Source organism: Phalacrocorax carbo, chromosome 1 (genome assembly GCF_963921805.1).
Source record: "Phalacrocorax carbo chromosome 1, bPhaCar2.1, whole genome shotgun sequence".
Lineage (NCBI taxonomy): Eukaryota > Metazoa > Chordata > Aves > Suliformes > Phalacrocoracidae > Phalacrocorax > Phalacrocorax carbo.
Genome location: NC_087513.1, coordinates 44925004 through 44945983, shown reverse-complemented (window position 1 = coordinate 44945983; position 20980 = coordinate 44925004). Strand labels below are relative to the sequence as shown.

At 37.5% G+C, this 20980-nt stretch overlaps 1 protein-coding gene across 1 annotated transcript in view; it reads right to left on the bottom strand.

Annotated features, from left to right (window-relative positions):
- ACSS3 (acyl-CoA synthetase short chain family member 3) overlaps positions 1–20980 on the bottom strand; it is an 89243-nt gene that overhangs the window by 19130 nt on the left and 49133 nt on the right. The window contains exons 9-10 of the mRNA XM_064450263.1: positions 20756–20859; positions 3156–3251 (exon numbers count right to left, since the gene is read on the bottom strand). Coding sequence (XP_064306333.1) covers positions 3156–3251; positions 20756–20859 — 200 coding nt within the window. The remainder of the gene's footprint in view (positions 1–3155; positions 3252–20755; positions 20860–20980) is intronic.

Genomic DNA, 20980 nt, shown 5'->3' with positions numbered 1-20980 from the left:
CACATCTGTAATTTACTATTTCTGGCTGAAGCCACCCCTTCAAAGAGGATGGTAATTTTTAAGTAAGTGAAGAGGCTGCGGAAAGCCATGGCTCAGCACGTAGGCACAAGCAAGTCCACCAGAGCAGTTTTACAAATCAGTGACTTGGAAGAAGTAACTGGGATAGGAAAACAAAGGGATTAATGGAAACGTAGAAGATACTTATGAAACACAGCAAGAATGGCGTAAATAAAAACCATTCATAATCTGTAAACACATTTTTTTTTAATACATTTTTAGATGGTGTAAAACCATGTGTGAAAACATAGGATCATTAGATTTGGAGAATTTAGACTCAGAACACACAATGGAAAAGATCCACTCACATGTAGCTTTCAAAGTTTTCTCTCCTATTTTTTCCTATTTTTATTATACAGAAGTAAATTCTAATCAGTTTAACTATTTCATCAGAGTAGCAATTCCTGCATTTATTCTCATCCTTGCAATCAATGTATTTCAATGTACAAAAATTTTGGGAAGGAAAATATTATACTGCTCACTCCTGAATTACTGAAGACCTGACTTAATTCTTCAAACTGTGGGACTTGTTCCAGTTTGAAAACAATGTAATGAAATTATCTGGAAAGGGTTCAAGTAGATCAAAGGGAAAGCACAACACAATGTCCATTTTAAGGCAACAGAGCTAGAAATTAATATGGTATCTTGGTTCACTTTTAAATACAATTTGTGCTACTGCACTTTGATATCATAGCTAAATACTGCTTTTATTCTTTATATTCTAAAAAATCAGCAATCAGTTTATTTTATCAATACTATGACAAAGAATTTGGCTGTGTTTTAAAAAATGTAGATGTTATTAATTCCTATTTATTTCACAGCATAAATATAACATAACTTTAGAAATATCCAAAACCATTACCAGATGCATGTGTAATCTAAATGGCCTAAGGATCTCTTCTAATTAATATAATAACAGCAGCAAAACATCATCAAAACAGAAGTGGGTGACAGTAAGACAGCTGCCAGTAGAGTAATTTCAAGATCCACTGTTTTACAGCTGGCTGCATTACAGAGCATAATTGGTCTCAAACCAAAGACCGAAAGAGGTAACGTTCTTTCATAAATCTTTAGTGAATTTTAGTGCTCATTTTATGTTTCCCTTTTAAGGCATGCTAAAGACATTTCCCTTATTTTATTTTAATAAATTCTTTCCTTATACTAGGCCCAATGTTCAAAAAAATTCGTAGGAAATTTTTATATTCTTGGTACTCATACTTTTTTCTAGGCCTGACTATCATCTGGTAGCATGTGCAATGCAATTACATTCTTACACTCTTCCCTGTTGTGCTGCTTTTGGCTGGGATAGAGTTAATTTTCTTCATAGAAGCTAGTATAAGGCTATGTTTTGGATTTGCGCTGAAAACAGTCTTGATAATACAGAGATGTTTTCATTATTGCTGAGCAGGGCTTACACAGAGTCAGGGCCTTTTCTGCTTCTCACCCCACCAGCGAGCAGGCTGGGGGTGCACAAGAAGCTGGGAGGGGACATGGCCGGGACAGCTGACCCCAACTGACCAAAGGAATATTCCACACCATATGGCGTCACGGTTTATATGCAGCATATAAAGCTGGGGCAAGAAGGAAGGGGTGGAGTGAGACATTTTGAGTTACGGTGTTTTGTCTTCCCAAGTAACCATTACACATGATGGAGCCTTTCTCTCCCGGAGGTAGCTGAAAACCCGTTTGTTGAAGGGAAGTAGAGAATTAATTCATTGTTTTACTTTGTTTGTGTGCATACATGGCTTTTGCTTTAACTATTAAACTGTCCTTATCTCAACCCATGATTTTTCTCACTTTTACTCTTCTGATTGTCTCCCCCATCCCACCTGGGAGGCGCGAGTGAGCAGTTGTGTGGGGCTTAGTTGCCAGCTGGGGTTAAACCACAACCATCTATTTATTACAACTCTGGACAAACTTCAAGGCTTTGTTTTAATCTTGTTTTTAAGCTATTGCTTGTCTTTATGCCATAACTGTAAATGCCAAACCCCAGAACTGCTGAAAAGTGTTATTTTCTTTAATGTTCACTTCCACTTGTACGTATTAGAAGAAAACACAGCTTGCTTTATCTTTCTGCCCAATGATGACAGAACTTTTCCTGAGGATGGCTTGATCTTTAACATAATTATTTTGGACTTCAAGTAATTCTTGAAAACTGTGCTAAAGTCAGGGTTCCCAGGTATGAAAATACTTTTGCATTCTTAATCCTGTGGCTGCACCCTCTGCATACAAATACCTTCCAGACAATGAGTGCTTATCCTTTTAATGCTGGTCCATAGCCTACCATTTCTCCCAGCTGGAAATAAAAATGATCCACAAGTACTGAAAGACAGGGTGCTTAACAACTCTCTCAAATATACCTGTACAAAAAGGCAGAACACTGACTTTCATTTTCTTTTAAAAAAGTGTGGGATGGGTTCAAATAGCAGATTTATATCCTTGCCAAACTCCTTGTTAGCTCACTATGACATATTTGTAGAAGTCACAGACCTCAGTAAGAATTCTCTTTATGCACTTTAGAATACTTCTCATATGAAATTGTAGGGCCAAAAGAAAATCTGATTAATCTAATCCATGTGTCTCAGACATAATTATTTGAAGTACATCTCTCAAACCAAAACTATTTAGGCTCTGAAAATTGAAAACACAGGTATAACAGAACACTTAAAGTGTAAGTTACAGGAATTATTTGCCTGGTTATCATTTCCTCTTGTTGATGGTTATTACTAACATTTTTCTTCCTGAGGTGCCAATACAAATTTCACTGCTGCTCTCATTTAAAACAGTGCAGCTGTAGATAAAGCCTTAAAGCATAGTATTTTTTTCATATCTTTGTTATATCCATGCTAGAAGTATGTGCTAGCCCTTTCATATAATAAAGATAGGGGTAGTTGATCAATTTTCTTCAACATAACTCTGATTTTCTTATTCACAACCACATTCCACAACACACAAAAAAGCAGAGCTTCCTGTTACAGGAAAATACATCAGTAAGACAGTAATTTGCTTTCCCTTTCATACAAGGTATGAAAATAAAGAGCACTTACTCAGGAATTAAAGCAATATCCTCTCTAGTAGCATGTTTATCACAGGCTTACCATTGTATCCTGGCACTGCTTTTCCTGCCTGTCCGGGTGGAGGTGTTGTAGAGTTCCCCAAACCGATACAGGAAGCAGTAATTGCAGAACCAGATTCTGTTAAGAGAACACAAATATTGTCAGTTAAAATTGTTCTTAGTGTCATTAAGTATTTGTTGGTTTTAAGTTTTGCATCTAGTTCAGGACATCAAGATAATAAAATAAAATAAAAATCCCAGACAAGCAATGGAAGATTTTGAATTCAGGAGCTTTTATGTATTATCTAATGAATGTAAGTTCATTACAGAAATTTGCATTCTTCAAAAGGGAACTTTTTCGATTCCACAGAAGACAGTCAGAAATAAAAACTTTCTGCATTACAGCTGTAGTTTATTTTGCTATGGGTATAAGGTTACACCATGCCAGTAAGAAACTGCCTACAGCAAAGCCATGGTAGAAATACTGTGAAGGGCAGATGTACTGTAAGGGGTATGTCATGAGTCAATATCCCTGGGAAGAATGAATTCCAGAAAAAAATTAATCCATTCTTGGCCTGGAGTTCATAGCCCATGCAACCCTCAAATGTCAGCACAACAAAGCAGGTTTGTCTTTAGCTCTATATTTATATCTGATCTGAAAGTTTTGACAATACTGTTCTCTTTCATTAGGAAATTACAGTTGTTTTTGCTGTGAATTTTCTCGGCTTCCATAGCATTCATCTGCCACTTCAGAAGTTGTTAAATGACTAATCAAGTGCTAAAAGAAGCAAGAACAAGAAAAAAATTACAAAAGCTTATGGTGGGTTTACGTTAGGTGTTAGTAAGTAGCTGAAAATTAGCATTAACATGGCATAGTTAAGCTAGGGCCTAACTCCAGCTGTGGAAACGGAATGAGAATTATCAACTCTCAATGATAATAAAGACAGGCTAAAAAGCTTCCCCATCTTTCCATTGTTTCTTCTTCTACATAATGCACATTCCCCACACAATTGCAGATCCTGATCTTTTCTTCCAACAAGCAGAACACCGAAGCTACAATTACAGTGATGACACAATATCAAAACGATCTAATGTACCTCATCTGTGATCACACTGAAAGTTGCAGGAAGAGCAACTCTCAATTTATTCAACAGTTTGGGAGCCTCATTTTCTGTACAGTATTTATACTGAAGACATTTTTGTCCTCTTTTCCTCAGACTAGAATGAAAAATGGTACTGTTCTTAGAGAACAGTGAATCGGAAAAGAGAGTGGGCCAGTTTCTTTTTTGACTGTGTTAGGAAGAAAAGAAGCAGTAGCACAGAGTATATCTTGTTTTACATATTGCATGGCAAGAGCCAAAAACCATACTGTAACAGATCAGGTGAGAAAGGTATTCTCCTATCACCAAAACATAGTAATCAGGTTTGCTACTGAGAGGTAGGGAACACAGCATCACTGTTAACCTGATGTACCAGTAAGAACTGACTGCATGAACTGGGAACTGACAAACATTTCTAATCAAGGGCTCTCAGTCAAAAAATCCTGAGGGGAGAGGGAGAATCTGAAATTTCTGAAAATTAGTTTGGATTTGCTTGACTCTCTGATACACTGTTAATGAAAACAATATAAACTAGAAAGGAAACTTCATCATCTTAATTTGTCTGCATTTTTCCCTGCCTTTTGGACAACAGTGAATAAGACTGAATGAAAGCCCCCTTATTCTAAACAAGAATCACAAGTTCTAAAACTTTGTGAATAGGTCTTTATAATTTCTGCTGTTTCTTCTATTGTCTTCCCAATTACCAGCAGATATATAATTTTCATATTTACCCGGTGCTTTAATCTCTAAGCCTTATATTCAGTTCCCATGGGTCAATAAGACTTTTTACGTACACAAAAAACATGGGGTTTTGGTGCTTGGACCAGATATTAATTCAGAGTGGGAATCCCAAAAGCATCTGCTCTTTGTGTTAGGTTAACAGTTCCTGAATGCTAAAGATCCCCTTACAATGCAGAAGCACGATGGAGTACTGTCAAAGGATACTGTCAAAGCATGGATCTTTGTGCTGTACATTTCTTGGGAAATCAATGCATATCTTCCAAACAGGATGCTGGATTGAAATATCAATTTCCCAAACCTATGAGAAAACAGCAACCCCATTCTAGGACAGCACTATTATCAGAGAAAAAACAGTCTGACTTAAAAGGGCAATTCAATTCAAAATCCTGCTGAAAAGAAATCATCACTGTTCAGAACAACACAGAAAGATAAGTACTGATGATAAATTTTCCTTATCAACTATATGCAATACAAGTACTGTGTGACCCTTTTATATATTTCCAGTAAGTAATGCTGTTTAAAAATTTGGTTTCAATTAAGGTTGGTTTGTTAACAATTCAAGTCAGGACCTATATGCAGGTTACAAGACCTAGGCCTGAAAGTTAAAACAGCAACAGTTTGATGAAGGATAATGCTTGTCAAATAGACATTGTATTCCACCTACTCCTTACATCAGGTTTCTGAATGTGTAGACAGACATCTCTTACCTGACACTTGTTTATAGTTGCATATTCTCTGAAATTAATGCCAGCATCTAGACAGATTTCAAATGCTGAAGTCTTTAGGAACTTGCATATTTTTATGTAAGGAACAGAACAGTAGCTCTGTCTTCTAGTCAGTCCCTTCTGCAAACATTTAGGTGCTAACCTTCCACTCAAGACACTAGCAAGTTAGCTCACCCTCTGGCCATGGAAAGCTTTTTAGGGACAACTGATCACAAAACCAATTTCCTTTTTGCATAACACCTTATAATATGACAATGAAACAGCTGTTTAGAAAAGCAATGTCTTACACTGGAAGAGCAATGTTTCACAACTAGTCTGGTAACTACATTCAACATCTGCTCTGCGTTATAATGGAATAAATATATACACCTCTGAGAATAATGAAAAGCACTTCACTGAGACTTGGAAGAGAGAGTTGGTGAGCCATCGTCTTAAAATCATAGCTGTTAAAGTTCCCGAAGTCCCTCCTTACATTTTTACTTTCAGGATAAGGGCTGATGTAATGAAATAGCCCTCAAAATTCAAAGATGTGACCTTCTTTGTTTTGTCCTACTCTACATGTAAGTGAAAGATATTATTTTAAAGATAGTTCAATATTTTTGAGCTATATTGGACCGTTAATGAAGAGTCCAATATAGGCATTTTTATTGTATTTGCATCTCTGAAAGAAATTCTTATGTCAGAGAAGATGCTGCTGATGCAGAAGCAAAAAGCGCACTCTTACTCCCCTGAGCAAGGGTAGTCTGCAAGCGTATGCCTGACTTCATTCATCAGAAGGCTTCCACCTGCCCTGACTTGCAGAATCTGTGCTCTGCCAAATGATGCAGAGCAACAGCTAGTAAGTTCTGTGCTCAAAATTGTCTTGTTCATTCACAGTCAACAGCCAAGTTCCATCAAAATAAACAGTTTTGAAATAACTCAGGACTTTATAGATGAAAAATACCCTGTACCACTTACATTCCTGATACATTATAATTTCTAGACCATGTCTCATGTTCCTCAACATATTTGACTGTCACACTGCTGAAATATTGTATTTCCTGGTAGAAAGTACTTAGGGAAAACACGCTTCATTCTGACATTAATATTTGCATTTGGGCTGCACTAGATGAGTAATGTAAGGCTGTCTACTTTGAATTTCTTAGGATGCAATGGATAGACACTGGAAGCACGCAAAAGAAGTGGGAAGTTGTTATGTAGCAGGATAAAAGAAAAAGGAGCAATTGTCATACATTAACACATTAATGAATGCAATAAATATAATACACTAAATTCTCACTGTGGCAGTGCTGTTTTGAGCAATTCTCATGCCAAAGCTGTCATTTTGGTTGAGGTGAATTAAAGAAATTACTACAGCAGAAGACAGCACTAATAAAATGGAGAGGAGGGTCTATGAAAGGGAGAAAACTTAGGCAGCAGCTGATAACAAATCCATCCACATAGCAAGAACGCAGCTCTGAAGAGACTCCTTGCACATGCTCCCTCCACACAGTGATCGTTTTAATTATGCCAGAAAAAGTGGAATGAAGAATTCAATAAAGTAAAAGCAACATTCTTTCTAGTACGACAAGAACTACTGGGCATCCAGGAACAGAAAACCACAGTACCAGACGAATTATAGCACTCAAAATCTGCATCACAGCATACCATACTGCTTCCTTATAAGACCAAATCTAACACATCACAGAAATTATATGTACTGGGAGAGTCCTGAAGATGCAGGGGCCAGATCATCAAGTATTCCCATAGACCTCATTTCCTTTATACTTCAACATATGACTATGCAGAGCAAAGTCGTCAGTTTCCCAGTCAGTTCTTCATCACTAAAACCCAAACAAGTTTCTAAGTCTCTGAGCACACCAGCAGTAGGTAGCCTCACTCACTACTTGCGATTTAGCACTGTTAACCCTGACAAATTCTGTCTAGATAGCCATGCTGCAGGCTGGTAGCCCAAGCACCACTTTAGTCTTATGCTCAGTACTCTTGGAAGATAATTTCAGATAACTGTTTCAGCCTCTGTACAGTACAGCTCAGCCACACCTTCATCAAGGACTCAGTAATATCCACTGTATAATTTTGCTACAAAGTTTTCTTCATCTCTTCCCTGGAAGAGATCTACATTTTCTGCTCAACTCCAGGTCGGTGCATGAGACATGATGAAGTATTAATGTGTAGAAAGACCAAGTACACCTGGCTAGTGCTGGGTATTTAACTAGAACCAGTCTGATGCTAATTATTCATCAACATTAAAACAAGGAGATGACACCTGGCCACTATTATCCCAGGGCACTAAAGGGCACAGAGGAGAACAGGTTGGATAATTCCAATGCAATATGATGTGTGATGCTGGGCTGTCAGCTGGCAGACTGCCACAGAAGTCCACAGTACAGCTGCACCCGCATTGTTAGTATATGTTGATATCCCATGATTTTTACCACCTTCTAAGGGTAAAGGCTCGTGGAAAATTGCTTTTTGGAGCTATGATAATTATACCATTAAATTACCCATCCATTTTATTCATTTCCTTTTCATTTTGCTTAAGCCTGTCATCAAATAAAATAAAATTTCATAACAGAGCTTATATTTACTAAAAATCTCATCTTCTCATATATTTAGCAGGGTACCGCAGCAAACTGTAACAGAAAAGTGAGAGGGGCCACAAGGAGACAACAATGACTGAAGAATGTGGAGAACTGTAAATTCTTAAGGATTCCCTGATTCAGTTTTACCAACTGTCAGAAAGCAAGTGTGAAATTAAATCCAATTCACACATTATGCAAAATTAGGCTACATTAAAGACAGTCTGTCATCCTAAACTGTGAAAGGCTTTGCTGGCTAGTAGTGAAAGTTCAAAAACTCTTTCACGCATCATTTGGTATTTCATTTCACCCCTTATTTCTGAGGAGTATGACAGATGCAGCAGAAAAATTCTTGAAGAGTGATGGTAATTATCATTTATTTTTCCTCATCTGACTGCATTCTTAACTTATTCCTCTTGTGAATTAAGTGCTTGCAGAATCAACAGAATAAACAGCAGGTGCATACAGAATGCCAAAATATGGTAAGTGAGTAGCAGGGGTCTGTCTTAGCAAAACCCACAATAAGTATCAAATTTTAAGTAAGGTATGCAAGTTGAGTGATTTGTAATCAAGATTTTCATAGTTTTCTTACAGGGAGTTTTTCAACTCCTTACCAACTTAAGTAAAGTTAGGGTAAAGAGTATGTAGTAAACCTACTGGGAAGAATTTCAGTTAAGACTTTCTTGCTCAAATATTATTTAGAGAGACTATCACATCTGAAGTATTACCTTGTCCATCAGGCGGCTTACAATTTAGATTACACTCATTTGGCAGAAGATCAAAAGAATTTGTTACCTTGAGGTGGGATGGCTGCAAAACATGTTCATTCATCCCACTAGTACTCTACAAAATAGAGTGTAAAACCTCTACAAGTTAACTGTGAGCCTCACGGAAAAACAATAGTGTCTTTCACCTATTCTTCACATCCAAGTGAAATTAAATTTGACCTTTCTCACTTTGTTAAATTGTATACAGAGCCTTAAAAAGACTTTACTTAATTGCTTAACTTTCTCTACTCAGAAATTGTAATGTAGAAACTTCACTCAGAAAACATGGAAAAGAAATATAAATAGGAAGTAAATTAATCCATTTTTTGAAGGGTGACTAAGGAAACCAGAAAGATCCATTAATTAAACAGACTCTCCGGTAGAGATGTATTTGTACAATAGGACCAGTGTGTTGCACAAAAATTTGCTTTCTTTCTTGTTATGACTACTTGCTGTTCATATACACTTCAACTTGAAGTTCTCCTTATTCTCTGTATTCTTTATTGTACGGTAGTACTAAGGGTGCTCAATCAAAAACAGGGCCATGCATTACAGGCACCACAGAAAGTGGTTACTGTCTGAAAGACAGCACAGACAATAGCTAAAAGGGACAATGATGTGACAGCCATATTCATTTTCATTATCCATTGTATGAATAAGGATGATTTTGTAATTAAAATGCACAACTGGACACTGCACAGTTGACTCGAGCTTATTTAAAAGTACATCAGTGAAGATAACTGTCAAAAAAAAAGAGTGGTCTCATTACCGTTTTACACTTTGGCTGTACATCCCCATCTTCCTTTCCCCCCCATTTTTACACAGAATTGGATTGTACTGATTCAGATTAAAAAAATAAATATATTCTTTCTTTCAGCCAGGTTAGTTTTTGCCTAAATTAATGCTCTGATTCTGCTTGCCATGCAGCCACACGCATGGTAGGACTGGCCTAAAAGCAGGGGTACAAAGGTAGTGCCAGAGAGGAAGGAGGGATGCCCCGCTCCTCCTTTCACTGGTGGTTGGCACTTTCTGCAACGCCTTAGACCATTCACAAATCACACTCCCAGTTACACACCGCCACTGCCAAGCTATTTATCTCGGTATGTTTCATTTAAAACGGAGTAGTATCACAAGTATTTCCTCCCCCACAAGCAATTTGTCCATTTAGTCTAACTCATAATTTAGGATATCACATTACCTTTTAAATGTCAAATGCAACACAGGTACATATATAAGTGCTTTCATAAGCCAGGCCAATTTTCTGAAACAGAGCTTTAGCGATAAATAGCTTTCTGAGAGCTCACCTATGTCATTACTCTATTGGTTTAACTTTAGACAGAATGAAAGCCTCCCACCTCATCTGGGACACTACTTCCAAGTTTTAAAAGGAAATACTGCATTATATTTAGTGTTGCACTAATTAAAGTATATTCATATTTAAATAAATGGGCAAGCATTCCCATATTATGCATGTATACAGCACTGAGAATGACAGCTTCAAGCTTGTTTGCACAATCTAGAAACTATGATGTTAGTATTAGCCTGACTGTGAAGCCATATTAATATGTGTACAACAATAAGCTAACAGTATTTGAAAATCTGAAGCCTGTTTCTCAAAATAAAATCCATTTTGCTTATAAAGTAATGTTTTTTTCTGAAAGTATCTGAGTTTCCATGCTTGTTCTTAGAATTTAACGTCAGAAGAGAAATCAGTAATTCTTTTAGTATTTCCTAAATGCTTCAAAGCACTTGTAGTCATAATGCATCTATTACCATGAATACATATTACACTTGTGAAGGCCAAATACTTCTTGTATAACAGTTCTATTGCTATATTCAATCCACTCATTTAAAAACAAAATCAGCCCCCAAAACCATTAAAATTCCCCCAAGGCTCCCTTTCACAATCTTATCCAAACACAGAACATTTTTACAAACTGTGCTGTTTATGGCATCATACATATACACAAGGCCTCTGAAGATTTCAAAGCACATCCAAATAAAATCTCCAGAATAAATGTACAAAATGTAACTGTAAAGAAGCTTTAAATAGCTTAAAGGTTGGTGGGCTATGACAAATATTAAAACCAAAGAAGGAAATAAGTTCAGCTATCACTAACTGGCAAGCTAGCCATAAAGCTCTGAAAGTTTATGCATTCATTTTGTAAGTATACCAGGCTCCTTTGCCTCCAAATGGCAGTTTATAATGTACATCTTACAAGTCACCTATAGCAAAATGACAGCTTTTTGCTCATATTTTGAAGATGTCAGACGGCATGTTTAAAGATGCATTAAGTCGGGCAATGCACTGAATTATATTTTCAGACTAAAAATGAATTTCCAATTTTTATTTTCCTCCTACTGTAACATCATAACCAATACATTATGAAATACTAAGAGATAAATGGAGATTCTAAAAAGTAATTACACATCTCAGTGCTAACCATTTACTGTTTAATCATTTTGGGTAATTTTAATATATTGTATGCATAGGAATACTGCCAAGATGGAAAAGACATAAAATTACTACTGTGCAATTCAAATAGTCTTGTCCGTATCAGGGACTATCATCTTAGAAACTCCTGTTCTTGTCCTACTTTCACTGAGCCGCCTTAAATCCTGCAAAGGATCATTCTTTCCATGCACTAGATCCATGCAGCTTACTACTAGCTTTCCTGTTCTTAAATAATCTGGAGAAATCATCTACTTTACACTAATGAGGACTTTATTCTCTGAGCAACAAAAAAAGCAGTTGCCATGCGACAAGAATGAGATCAACAACCTGTAACATCTTCACACACATACAACTGGAGGTGCTGCCAGTTTGTCTCCTCCAGGCAGATGAGACTGCACTATTCTTATTTAGCATACCTATTCCTAAGGGTGTCCCCTCTTCTTCTTCATTTGTCCATTCAGTGCACACTAAATATCATTCATGGCTGAGCTTCGTAACTTGAGATTGCTTTACAGTTCTTTTATTTTCAATCATCTAAACCACATCAATGAAATTTTAAAAAGGAGGAAAACATCTATAATACTTCATTCATTTTAATGCATGTCCCCAGCTGCATGTGGAAAGACAGTCAGAAAAGATTAAGATTAATAAGCACCGAGAAACTGAAGTCAAATGGGAACAGAAAAGCTTAATACATACTTTCTATCAATTCTAAGTTAGAAAGTGTCAAAGCAAATGAGACAGAGTGGCTACAGCACAGCTGATACCGAATTTGTATCAACATAGAGGATGTGCTGACCAGTGGGAAGAAAAAAAAGAGAACAGCCAGGAGGAAAAGAGAACCTTCCCAGCAATCTGAAGTACAGAGGTACGTGCTTTTTTCTTACTAGAAGGACCTGGTATGCTTACTGACTTAACCATGCCTAAACTGTAATCAATTCCATAAATAAAAACAAAAGACATCCATCTTTTTTTCAAGCCACAACACTCCTGCCATCTCTGGACCAGGGTCATCTTTGCAACACGGTGCATTTCTGAAAAATGTAGGGGGGGAACTGAAAGCCATGTGGAATGTGCATCTGAAATAACCCTCAAGTGAGAAACATATTTAGAGGAGAAATTCACTTCACTTCATGAAATGGGGGAGATGGTGACCAGCACTAAAGACCATAATAGACCTATGCAGCTGTAACGGTTCATTCAAAGTAAAAACACCATAGAGAATATGTCCATAATCCAGACATAACGTTCTTGGATGTCCAACACACACACAAGCAGTACATAGTAATGAACAACACATTTCTGTAAAAAATATTTCTCCGCTAAGTAGATACAGCTTAAATTTCCGAAGGAGAATCCATTTCACATGATTGTACAAAACTCATGAAAATTCAAGACTGGAATATGAGTATAGATGACTGTAAAACTGAAATGCTATGGAGGGCAACGCAACCAGGAAAGCTATGTCACCCATTTTACTACGCAGGTAACAAATCATATATGATGGAGATGCTATACTCTGTTAGCATGAGCAGAGATACAATATTTTAGCATTAGATTAACAAGGATTACACCAATAAAATATCTGGTTCTGAGTATCAGCAGTCTTCAACGCTTAACTCTCTTCTCTACCTGCCTCGAAACAGGGTGCTCTGAGGTAGGGTTTTCACAAGTAAGCAATTTTACCACATTTCCAAATAAAGGCTCATTTAAGAAATTTCTGTAATTCTAATGTTCCATGTGACTGCCCATATAAAGGCCCAAGTTGTTTCTATCATAAAAAATACCTTCAACAACAACAAAAAAGTGGGGTGGAAGGAGAGTGAGGCTGAGGAAAGTTTGTCTCTGCAATTCCAACACACTCCTGGGATGTACACACAGATTGAGGGCTCCAATGTCCCATGCTGAGGAGGGGTGGGTTGCCCCACTCTTCCTCCACTTCTGAGTGGTAACACTACTGGAATACTGTGACAGAGAGGCACCAACTGCTCTTCACAGGTTTAAGAGAGTGGTTGGCTCCCCCAAAGCAATTTTGCCCAAATCATTTGGCTTATTTGAAAACAAGAGTGTCAAATCCTAATTTAAATCTGTGTTATTCCTTTAAGTTATGTTAAATTATCATAAGATAAGAATTGCAAGAACTTTCAATGCTTAAACCTCAAGAGAGAAGCCAATCATCAGGATGAGATAGGACACAGCTCCTTGATTTTGACACAGGTTGACCAAACAGGCAAAGAAAAAAATACGTACAATTCTGTTCCTTTTCCTTTCTCTGAAGCTAATGGCCACAGTACAGAATGAGACAGCCACACGCTAGCGAAAGGTCAGCCTCTGCCCTGGCGATGCCCGTGGCCCCTAAAAAAATTTCCTCCTCTCTCTCCTCCAATAAGGACAACCAAAAACCTGTTTGAACCGGGTGTGCTAACATGACATTCAAGGAATGACAAGCTACTGTAACTAATGACACACAGTCCACAACTGCGCAAGTCTGATTACTAAGCAACAATGGCTGAAACAATCTTTACGTGCATACCCTTAAAGGACAGAATGCAAGCCCCCAGGTAGAGACATGATAAATGACCACTTTTCTCTTCTTCCTCTACATGAATACCTGTTATGAGTTCAGTTATCCAGAAAATTATGTTCAGAGGACTCTAATTCAGGGCTGCAGGAGCTGCAGAAGTTTCTGCAGAGTAATTCCCACTTCTGACAAACTGTTCTGCAGAGTATCAGCTTCTACTAAAAAACTATTATCCTAGTCTTGACAGGATACACACGACTTTAAAAAGCATGAAACTACATCTTCAATGAGGCACCACCTGATAACCTAAACCAGTAGCCTGGACTTTGTAGGAAATCTGTTTCATCTCTTTCATCTCAGCTCCAGATGCTTGGGCCCAATAAATCCAGAACTGAATTTCTGGCACTCAAAAAAATATTTCTGAAAATTCACTCCTTTGCTGCAAATTAAGCAGCCACCCTTTGTTTAGTTTACCTTTTCTGCTGCCTCTTGATCTGAAAATTTCACCATATTAAAGGAATGCACAGGACTGAAATGCATCACATTAAAGAATGCACTGGACTGATCTGCACAGTTTTGAATAGGGCAAAGCAGAAGATGATTGAAGAACAAAATCTGGAATACAGTTGTCAAATGTGAGGCAATGGAGGTCTAGACTGACAAGGTAATTCACCTAAAGAACAGTTCTGTAGTGGAAACCTGGAAAAATTAGCTAACAGTTCATTTGCAAAATCTATACACATGCGAAGAAGATTCTGCACAATGTTGCTAAGACAACACAGTGGAAACTGAGGACTGGGGACCACGTCATGCTGCTTGGAGACCACATTAATAAACTCTTCCCCATACATGATTGTGGTAGGAAGTAGTTCATTGAAATATATTACAGTGATTACACTTAACTATGATTCATATTTTTTACACTGAATTCAATGATACAGTTGTTTTGCTCGTATAATCCTAATAAAAGACCTGTACAACCATTACTCCTATGTGGAATTACAGAGAAATAGCATATCCTAATAAAAATATTACCAACATAGCAGCTGCATGTTTCAGAGGTAAGACATGGAGAAGGAACAAGAACAACTGTAAAAGTGATAGAATATGTTAATTAATTGTATTACAGAACTTGGGGAATTCCTACTGATAAATTTTATCACACTTTGTCTCAGAGTATCCAAGATCTCATTACAACGTGTCCATACGATAACCTTCTTTTTCAGCATCCATAATGTAGCAAGCACTATGTAATTTTTGTCCTAAAGCCTGCTGCAGACACCCATACCTTACTGGATAAGGCAGCTTATTTCCATGAAAACAGAAAACACACACAATCTTCTCATAGTTCCGCCTGCTAGTGAGCTGACACTCAGGACATAGTGGATATCTCCAATTTGAACCTCCTACACTTGCATGCTCTGTAACTTTGATTCCCATAGTGCACAACCAAAAAAGTTGTAGGGGAGAATACCTCTTGACTGAGATTTTATGCATGTCAAATTTTATCACTGAATTTTCAGTTTCTGTTCTGTTTCATCTGAATTTTCCTATACACCCTCAAAATGTTTCTATTTAGAAACATCAAGAGAAAACTCTTTACATCCTACACTTATGAAGAAACAGAAATCTGACTTCTCAAATTTTTTTAAAAATGTCAAAACCAATGTGGGAGAGTTTAATTTTATTTCTTTTTACTACAAAATACTGAATAGCTAACATGAAAGCAGCTGAGGATGTTTAACACAAGCTTTCAGAGCCTTCGTGCTTCCACGTTTCTTCACATCCTCATTGCTATTACCCTTTTTTCTTCTAGAATTCAAAGCCAGCTCCAAAAATCAAGGTCACCCAAACTCACATTTCTTTGTGTATTGAGGCCTCTCCCAAGGGTGTGGCACAGCAGTCACAACCCAAACACTGTTTAGGCTATTTCAAATAGATTTGTCAAGGTGCCCTGTAATGTACTTACCTGGAATACTGAAACAGAGCTACTGTATCATTTCCTTAAAACACAACCTCAAACAGAGACAGAACAAGGTCCAAAGCGTGCTCTCCTGTTCCCTTTCAGACAAAATATCACAAAAAACATGTAAATATGACAAGAAAATGTATCTCTGAGTAAGAAAAGTTCTGTTTTCTAAAACTGAATTTGCAATGGCTTCCGGGATAGCTTGGGGCAAGATACCTGTCTTTCTCAATTTAATGTCTGCAAGACTGGAATAACTTTACTTACTTCAGAGGTGTTAAAAGAATTAATTTACTTTGAAGATGAAAATTGCTATTTAAATGCTAAGTGTCATTTTGTATAAATAAGCAAAAAAATAAACACCTGCACAAATCCAAAATGAGATTATCCTCTCTCCATGTACAGATGAGCACAGGATCTGAAAGTACCATTCTTTCATCCATTGCCATCTCTCCAGAGAAAGCAGCAAGTGCTTATCAGTCCTTCCTGCTTCAAATCCTACTTGCTACTCATTGATCCTGTGACATATATTTCACAGCTTGTAAGACATGCTTACGATACTTGTAACACAAATATTAACATTTAAAATAAGCGTTATTGATGAAGGCATATTGAAACAAGTCAAAGTTTTAATCGATCAGGCTTTCCAGGTGTAGCTGCACTAAAGTTGCTTAATGAAAGTTTTCTTCTGTTTCAAAGTACTGTTTCAACTCACAGTGATTTCATATACTCTATAAATCTTCCAAAGACAGAATGAAAGAAAACTTGATCTACCTCTCTTTGCCCATAGTCATTTATTTCTAGTTGCAATACATGGCGAAGGGGCCAAGACCTTTGAAGATAACTTACTAAACCTAGTGTTTTATACTCCCTTTTTATTTTGTAATACATTTGTTTGCCAGCCTTTTGTTTCCCTTCACTCATACTCCTTTCCATCTCCAAATAATTCTACAGAGCTGATCTCTTCCCTCCTCTTCTCAGTCATAAACACGGGAATAGAAATTATGCCATCATACAAGAAACACTAATTACCCAGATACTGGATTGCCCTCCTTCTCCATCTTCTGCTTTAGCCTCAGTTGGAAGAGTCAAGGACATAACTGCATAAATAAGATCTACAGTATTCCGGTAAAAGTAAGATACCAACATTTCTCACAATTTTGCAATGCTCTTGTTTTGGAAGAACGCAGACAAATATAAGTATAATACATAAGGGGAATAAGTTACAATTTGCCAGATTATCAAAGGTCAAAAGCATTTTCATATCTACAAATGAGTCAGAAGCTTTCAAATTCAGGCATCACAAAACAGCAATTTTTAACTTCAGGTGCAATTGAATTACCAAAAAGGCAATTAATAAAATTTACTAGGTCTGTTATTTTGAATTGAATTTTGATATAAAAAAATTTTCATTTAAAAAACTTATTAGCTCTACATAAAATGGCTAACTGACTCTACCTCTTCCGGCTAGAATTGATTAGGGTTTTTTATTCTGTGCTTTTAGTTTATTTTATATTTTGCAGATAGTTCAGAAAACTTATTTCTCAAGGTTCGGGCCCTTTATTCTGCCATCAGTCACTAACCTTGGATATTTCTAATATGAAGTGAAACAACCAGTTATCTACTCTGTAAAATATTTCACATTCAGCACCTTACAGCTTCAACCTAGTGTACAGAAATCCAGTACTATTGGATTGAAAAGGCTTTTCCAGCATGGAAATCCACTTTCAACAATATTATACCAAGTGACACACAGTTGAATGTGACATAACTGCTTGTTTTTTCCATAGTTAATGGGATACATTTTGTATTCTGCTAAAAAAGAGGTGACTAAACAGCAGAAGGGACAGCTGCTTTTGTCTGCTGTCCTGGTTGTTGTGCTCCAGGACAAGTGAAGCCTTTCAGAGGGAGGAGGATCCACTTCTTCCCCCTGAACACTTGAGCCCATGAGTCTCAAGGGAAGTTCAGGGACACAGGACAGTGTGGGGAGAAGCATTTCTATTTCATCTCACTTACCAGACCTGACCGTTCTTTATTTTAAAAGTTACACAAATCTGGTTTATTAGCTTGTATTCTATTAATTTTTTCCTATGCCTGAGAGGCAAGGACGGGGGTGCTGCACTTTACATGAGAGGGGCTCTGCCTTGTCAGAGGTCAGGTCAGGAGCCTGCTGAGAACTTATGGGTGAAGACCAGCCAGCAGGCCAACATTCATGCTGTTGTAGTGAGTATCTGCTGGAGACCTCCTGATCAGGATGAGGTCTGTAGATGAGGGCTTCTTCAAACAAATAGAAGAAGCCTCACATTCACAGGCCCTCATCCTGATGGGGAACTTCAACCATTCAGATATCTCTGGAAGGACAACACGGCGGGGCACAAGTAATCCAGACTTATGCATGTACTGCCTTTCAGAGGCATCTCAACAAGTGGGAGAAATAGGTCAAGAGGAACCTCATGACGCTCAAAGGGAAGTGCAAAGTCTGGCATCTGGGGAGGAATAAACCCAGACACCACTGCACACTGAGGACTAGCCAGCTGGAAAGAGAACGACCTTAGGATGCCACTGAACAGCAAGATGATCATGAGGTAGCAACACATCCTCACAGCAAAGAAGGCCAACAGCACCCTGGGCTGCAAAAGGAAGAACGTTGTCATGCAGATAGAGGGAGATGATCCTTCCTCTCTACTTGGCGCTGGTGGGGCCAGTTCTGCGTTCCCCCATACAAGAGATGGAGCTACAAGAGAGAATCCAGTGAACAGCCAGGAAAAGGGACATCTTTTATATGGAGAGAGGCAGAGAGCTAGGACCGTTTAGTCTGGAGAAGGCTCAGGGGAGATCTTATCAATGTGTATAAATACTGGATGGGAGGGAATGAAAGAGGCAGACAGACTTCTCAGTGGTGCCCACTGACAGGACAAGAGGCAATAGGCACAAATTAAAATAGGAAATTCCAGCTGAGCACAAGAAAAAACGTTTTTACTGTCAGGGCAGTCAAACATGGACACAGACTGCCCAGAAAGGTTGTGGAATCCCCCGCCCACAGAGATATTAGAAATTGAACAGGATCCTGGGCAACTCTCTTTAGGTGACACTGCTTGAGCTGGGGTTGAACTAGATGACCTCAAGAGGTCCTCATCAACCCCAGTGATTCTTCCTTCCTTCTTTCTCCTTATCCCTTGAAATTCAGTTCTCTGATAGGAACTCCGACTTAGTAAAGCTTTTCCTTCAGACTGAATGCCTTAGTTACATTCAGCAGCACACATTTCTACAGAAATCACTTGGAAATAAAAATGGGTCTTCATTCTAATCAAATTATTAAATGTTCTCAAACACTGTATTTGAAATAGCCTTGGCTCATAAAGTCATGCTACAATTTAATTTAAGAGCATGCCGTGAATGTAAAAATCAGGAAACATACTATATTCTGAGCTGGGCTTGTGGTCTTCTTTGAAAAGTCTCTCAAACGCAGTCTCACCTCTATACACTATGAGTACAATTACATCCATATGCTTGTTTAAGACCTCATTGATACCTGAGATATATCTGGATGAACACAGTAATATTAAGACTTTGCACTAAATATACGTCAAAGCTATAGGCAATTATATAAATATGTGCACAGATTAAAAGCACATGCAAAATTACATACAGTAATAGTGTTTACTGTCAGTTCAGTAGGTAGTCAAAGACATTATTTGACCTTTTATTCTTTTTCAGTTAATTGCTCATTCTGCATCACTGAGGCCTGTTCTTGCCTACAGACGTTAGGATCATAGAGAAGTGAGTAAAATACAGGTCTTGTCCCTCAAATTATTCAATTAATTAGCAGATTAAATCAAGATTAAATAAAAGATGACACTACTATTTTCCACTAGTTTTCCACTTTTTATTCTAATCTTACATATCTGCTATCTGATCCATCATGGGGGAAACAAAATGTTTTTCTCCATATAGACAGACACCAGAAAAAATTTGCATCTCAAAAAAGAAGGCAGAAAACAGAAAACAGAAGATGTATCCTTGGAAGGGAGCGAAGGAGGGAGGGGAGGAGGGAGCTTTTGCAGTACACTTCCTTAGCTTAAACAGCAATAATGCCTGTAAGAAGCAAAATCTTAATCTGATCTTGTAATAGCGAAATTTATAAATATATTAACCCATAGCTATAAGGATATACATTTGATCAATTCTTAATCCAGAATTCAACTGGGATTTTTGCAGTTACACATAGATTGGTACTCTGATTCCGTCACTGCGGTCTAACTAATCCTCCTCCAGTGAAATAAATGGGAGACATTCCAAAATAGTCAACAGAAGTTGGACGAGGTCCATACAGAACAATATTAAAGACCAAGGAGTCTACACTGTGCTGCAGATTGTTTTTTAATTACACAAAGTATATGTGCAAAAAACTTACCTTCAGTATAAAAGCCTCCCTAAATACAAGTTTTCTGTCACAAAATAGTCACACATGCAAAAAATATAAAAATACATCTGGAAAAAAATACAGATGGAAACTTTTATCTTTTTTTTTTTTTTTTAACAGAGGCATCAGAAAATACCTTTTTTTCTCTATTAGTTATTAAAAATGCTGTGTTTTAAATATATTCTGAAGTCACTTTTCAGACCACTTCCAAAAAATATTCTTCCTGGTTGAATTTTTATTTTCACACTTGGTCTTGCCTATTTAAATGTTCATGGAAAGAGAAAACAGCTCTACCTGCAGACTCAGGAAACAACTCTGAAAATAACTACTCACCATATTTTACCAATGGTACTTTAAGACACTTACCAGTTTGCCACCAGTGGTCCAAGACAGGTACCTTGAAGACCTTTTTTGACCATTCTAGCGTGTCCACATCACAGTGCTCACCAGCTACAAATAATGTTCTGAACCTTTAAATAAAAATAAAAAAGTATATATCATGATCTGGATGGGGAAAGGAAAACAAGAAAACAAATTTAATAAATAGCTGTGGTTGGTTTCCCAGATGAGATGAAGAGAAAAGGGGTGGGA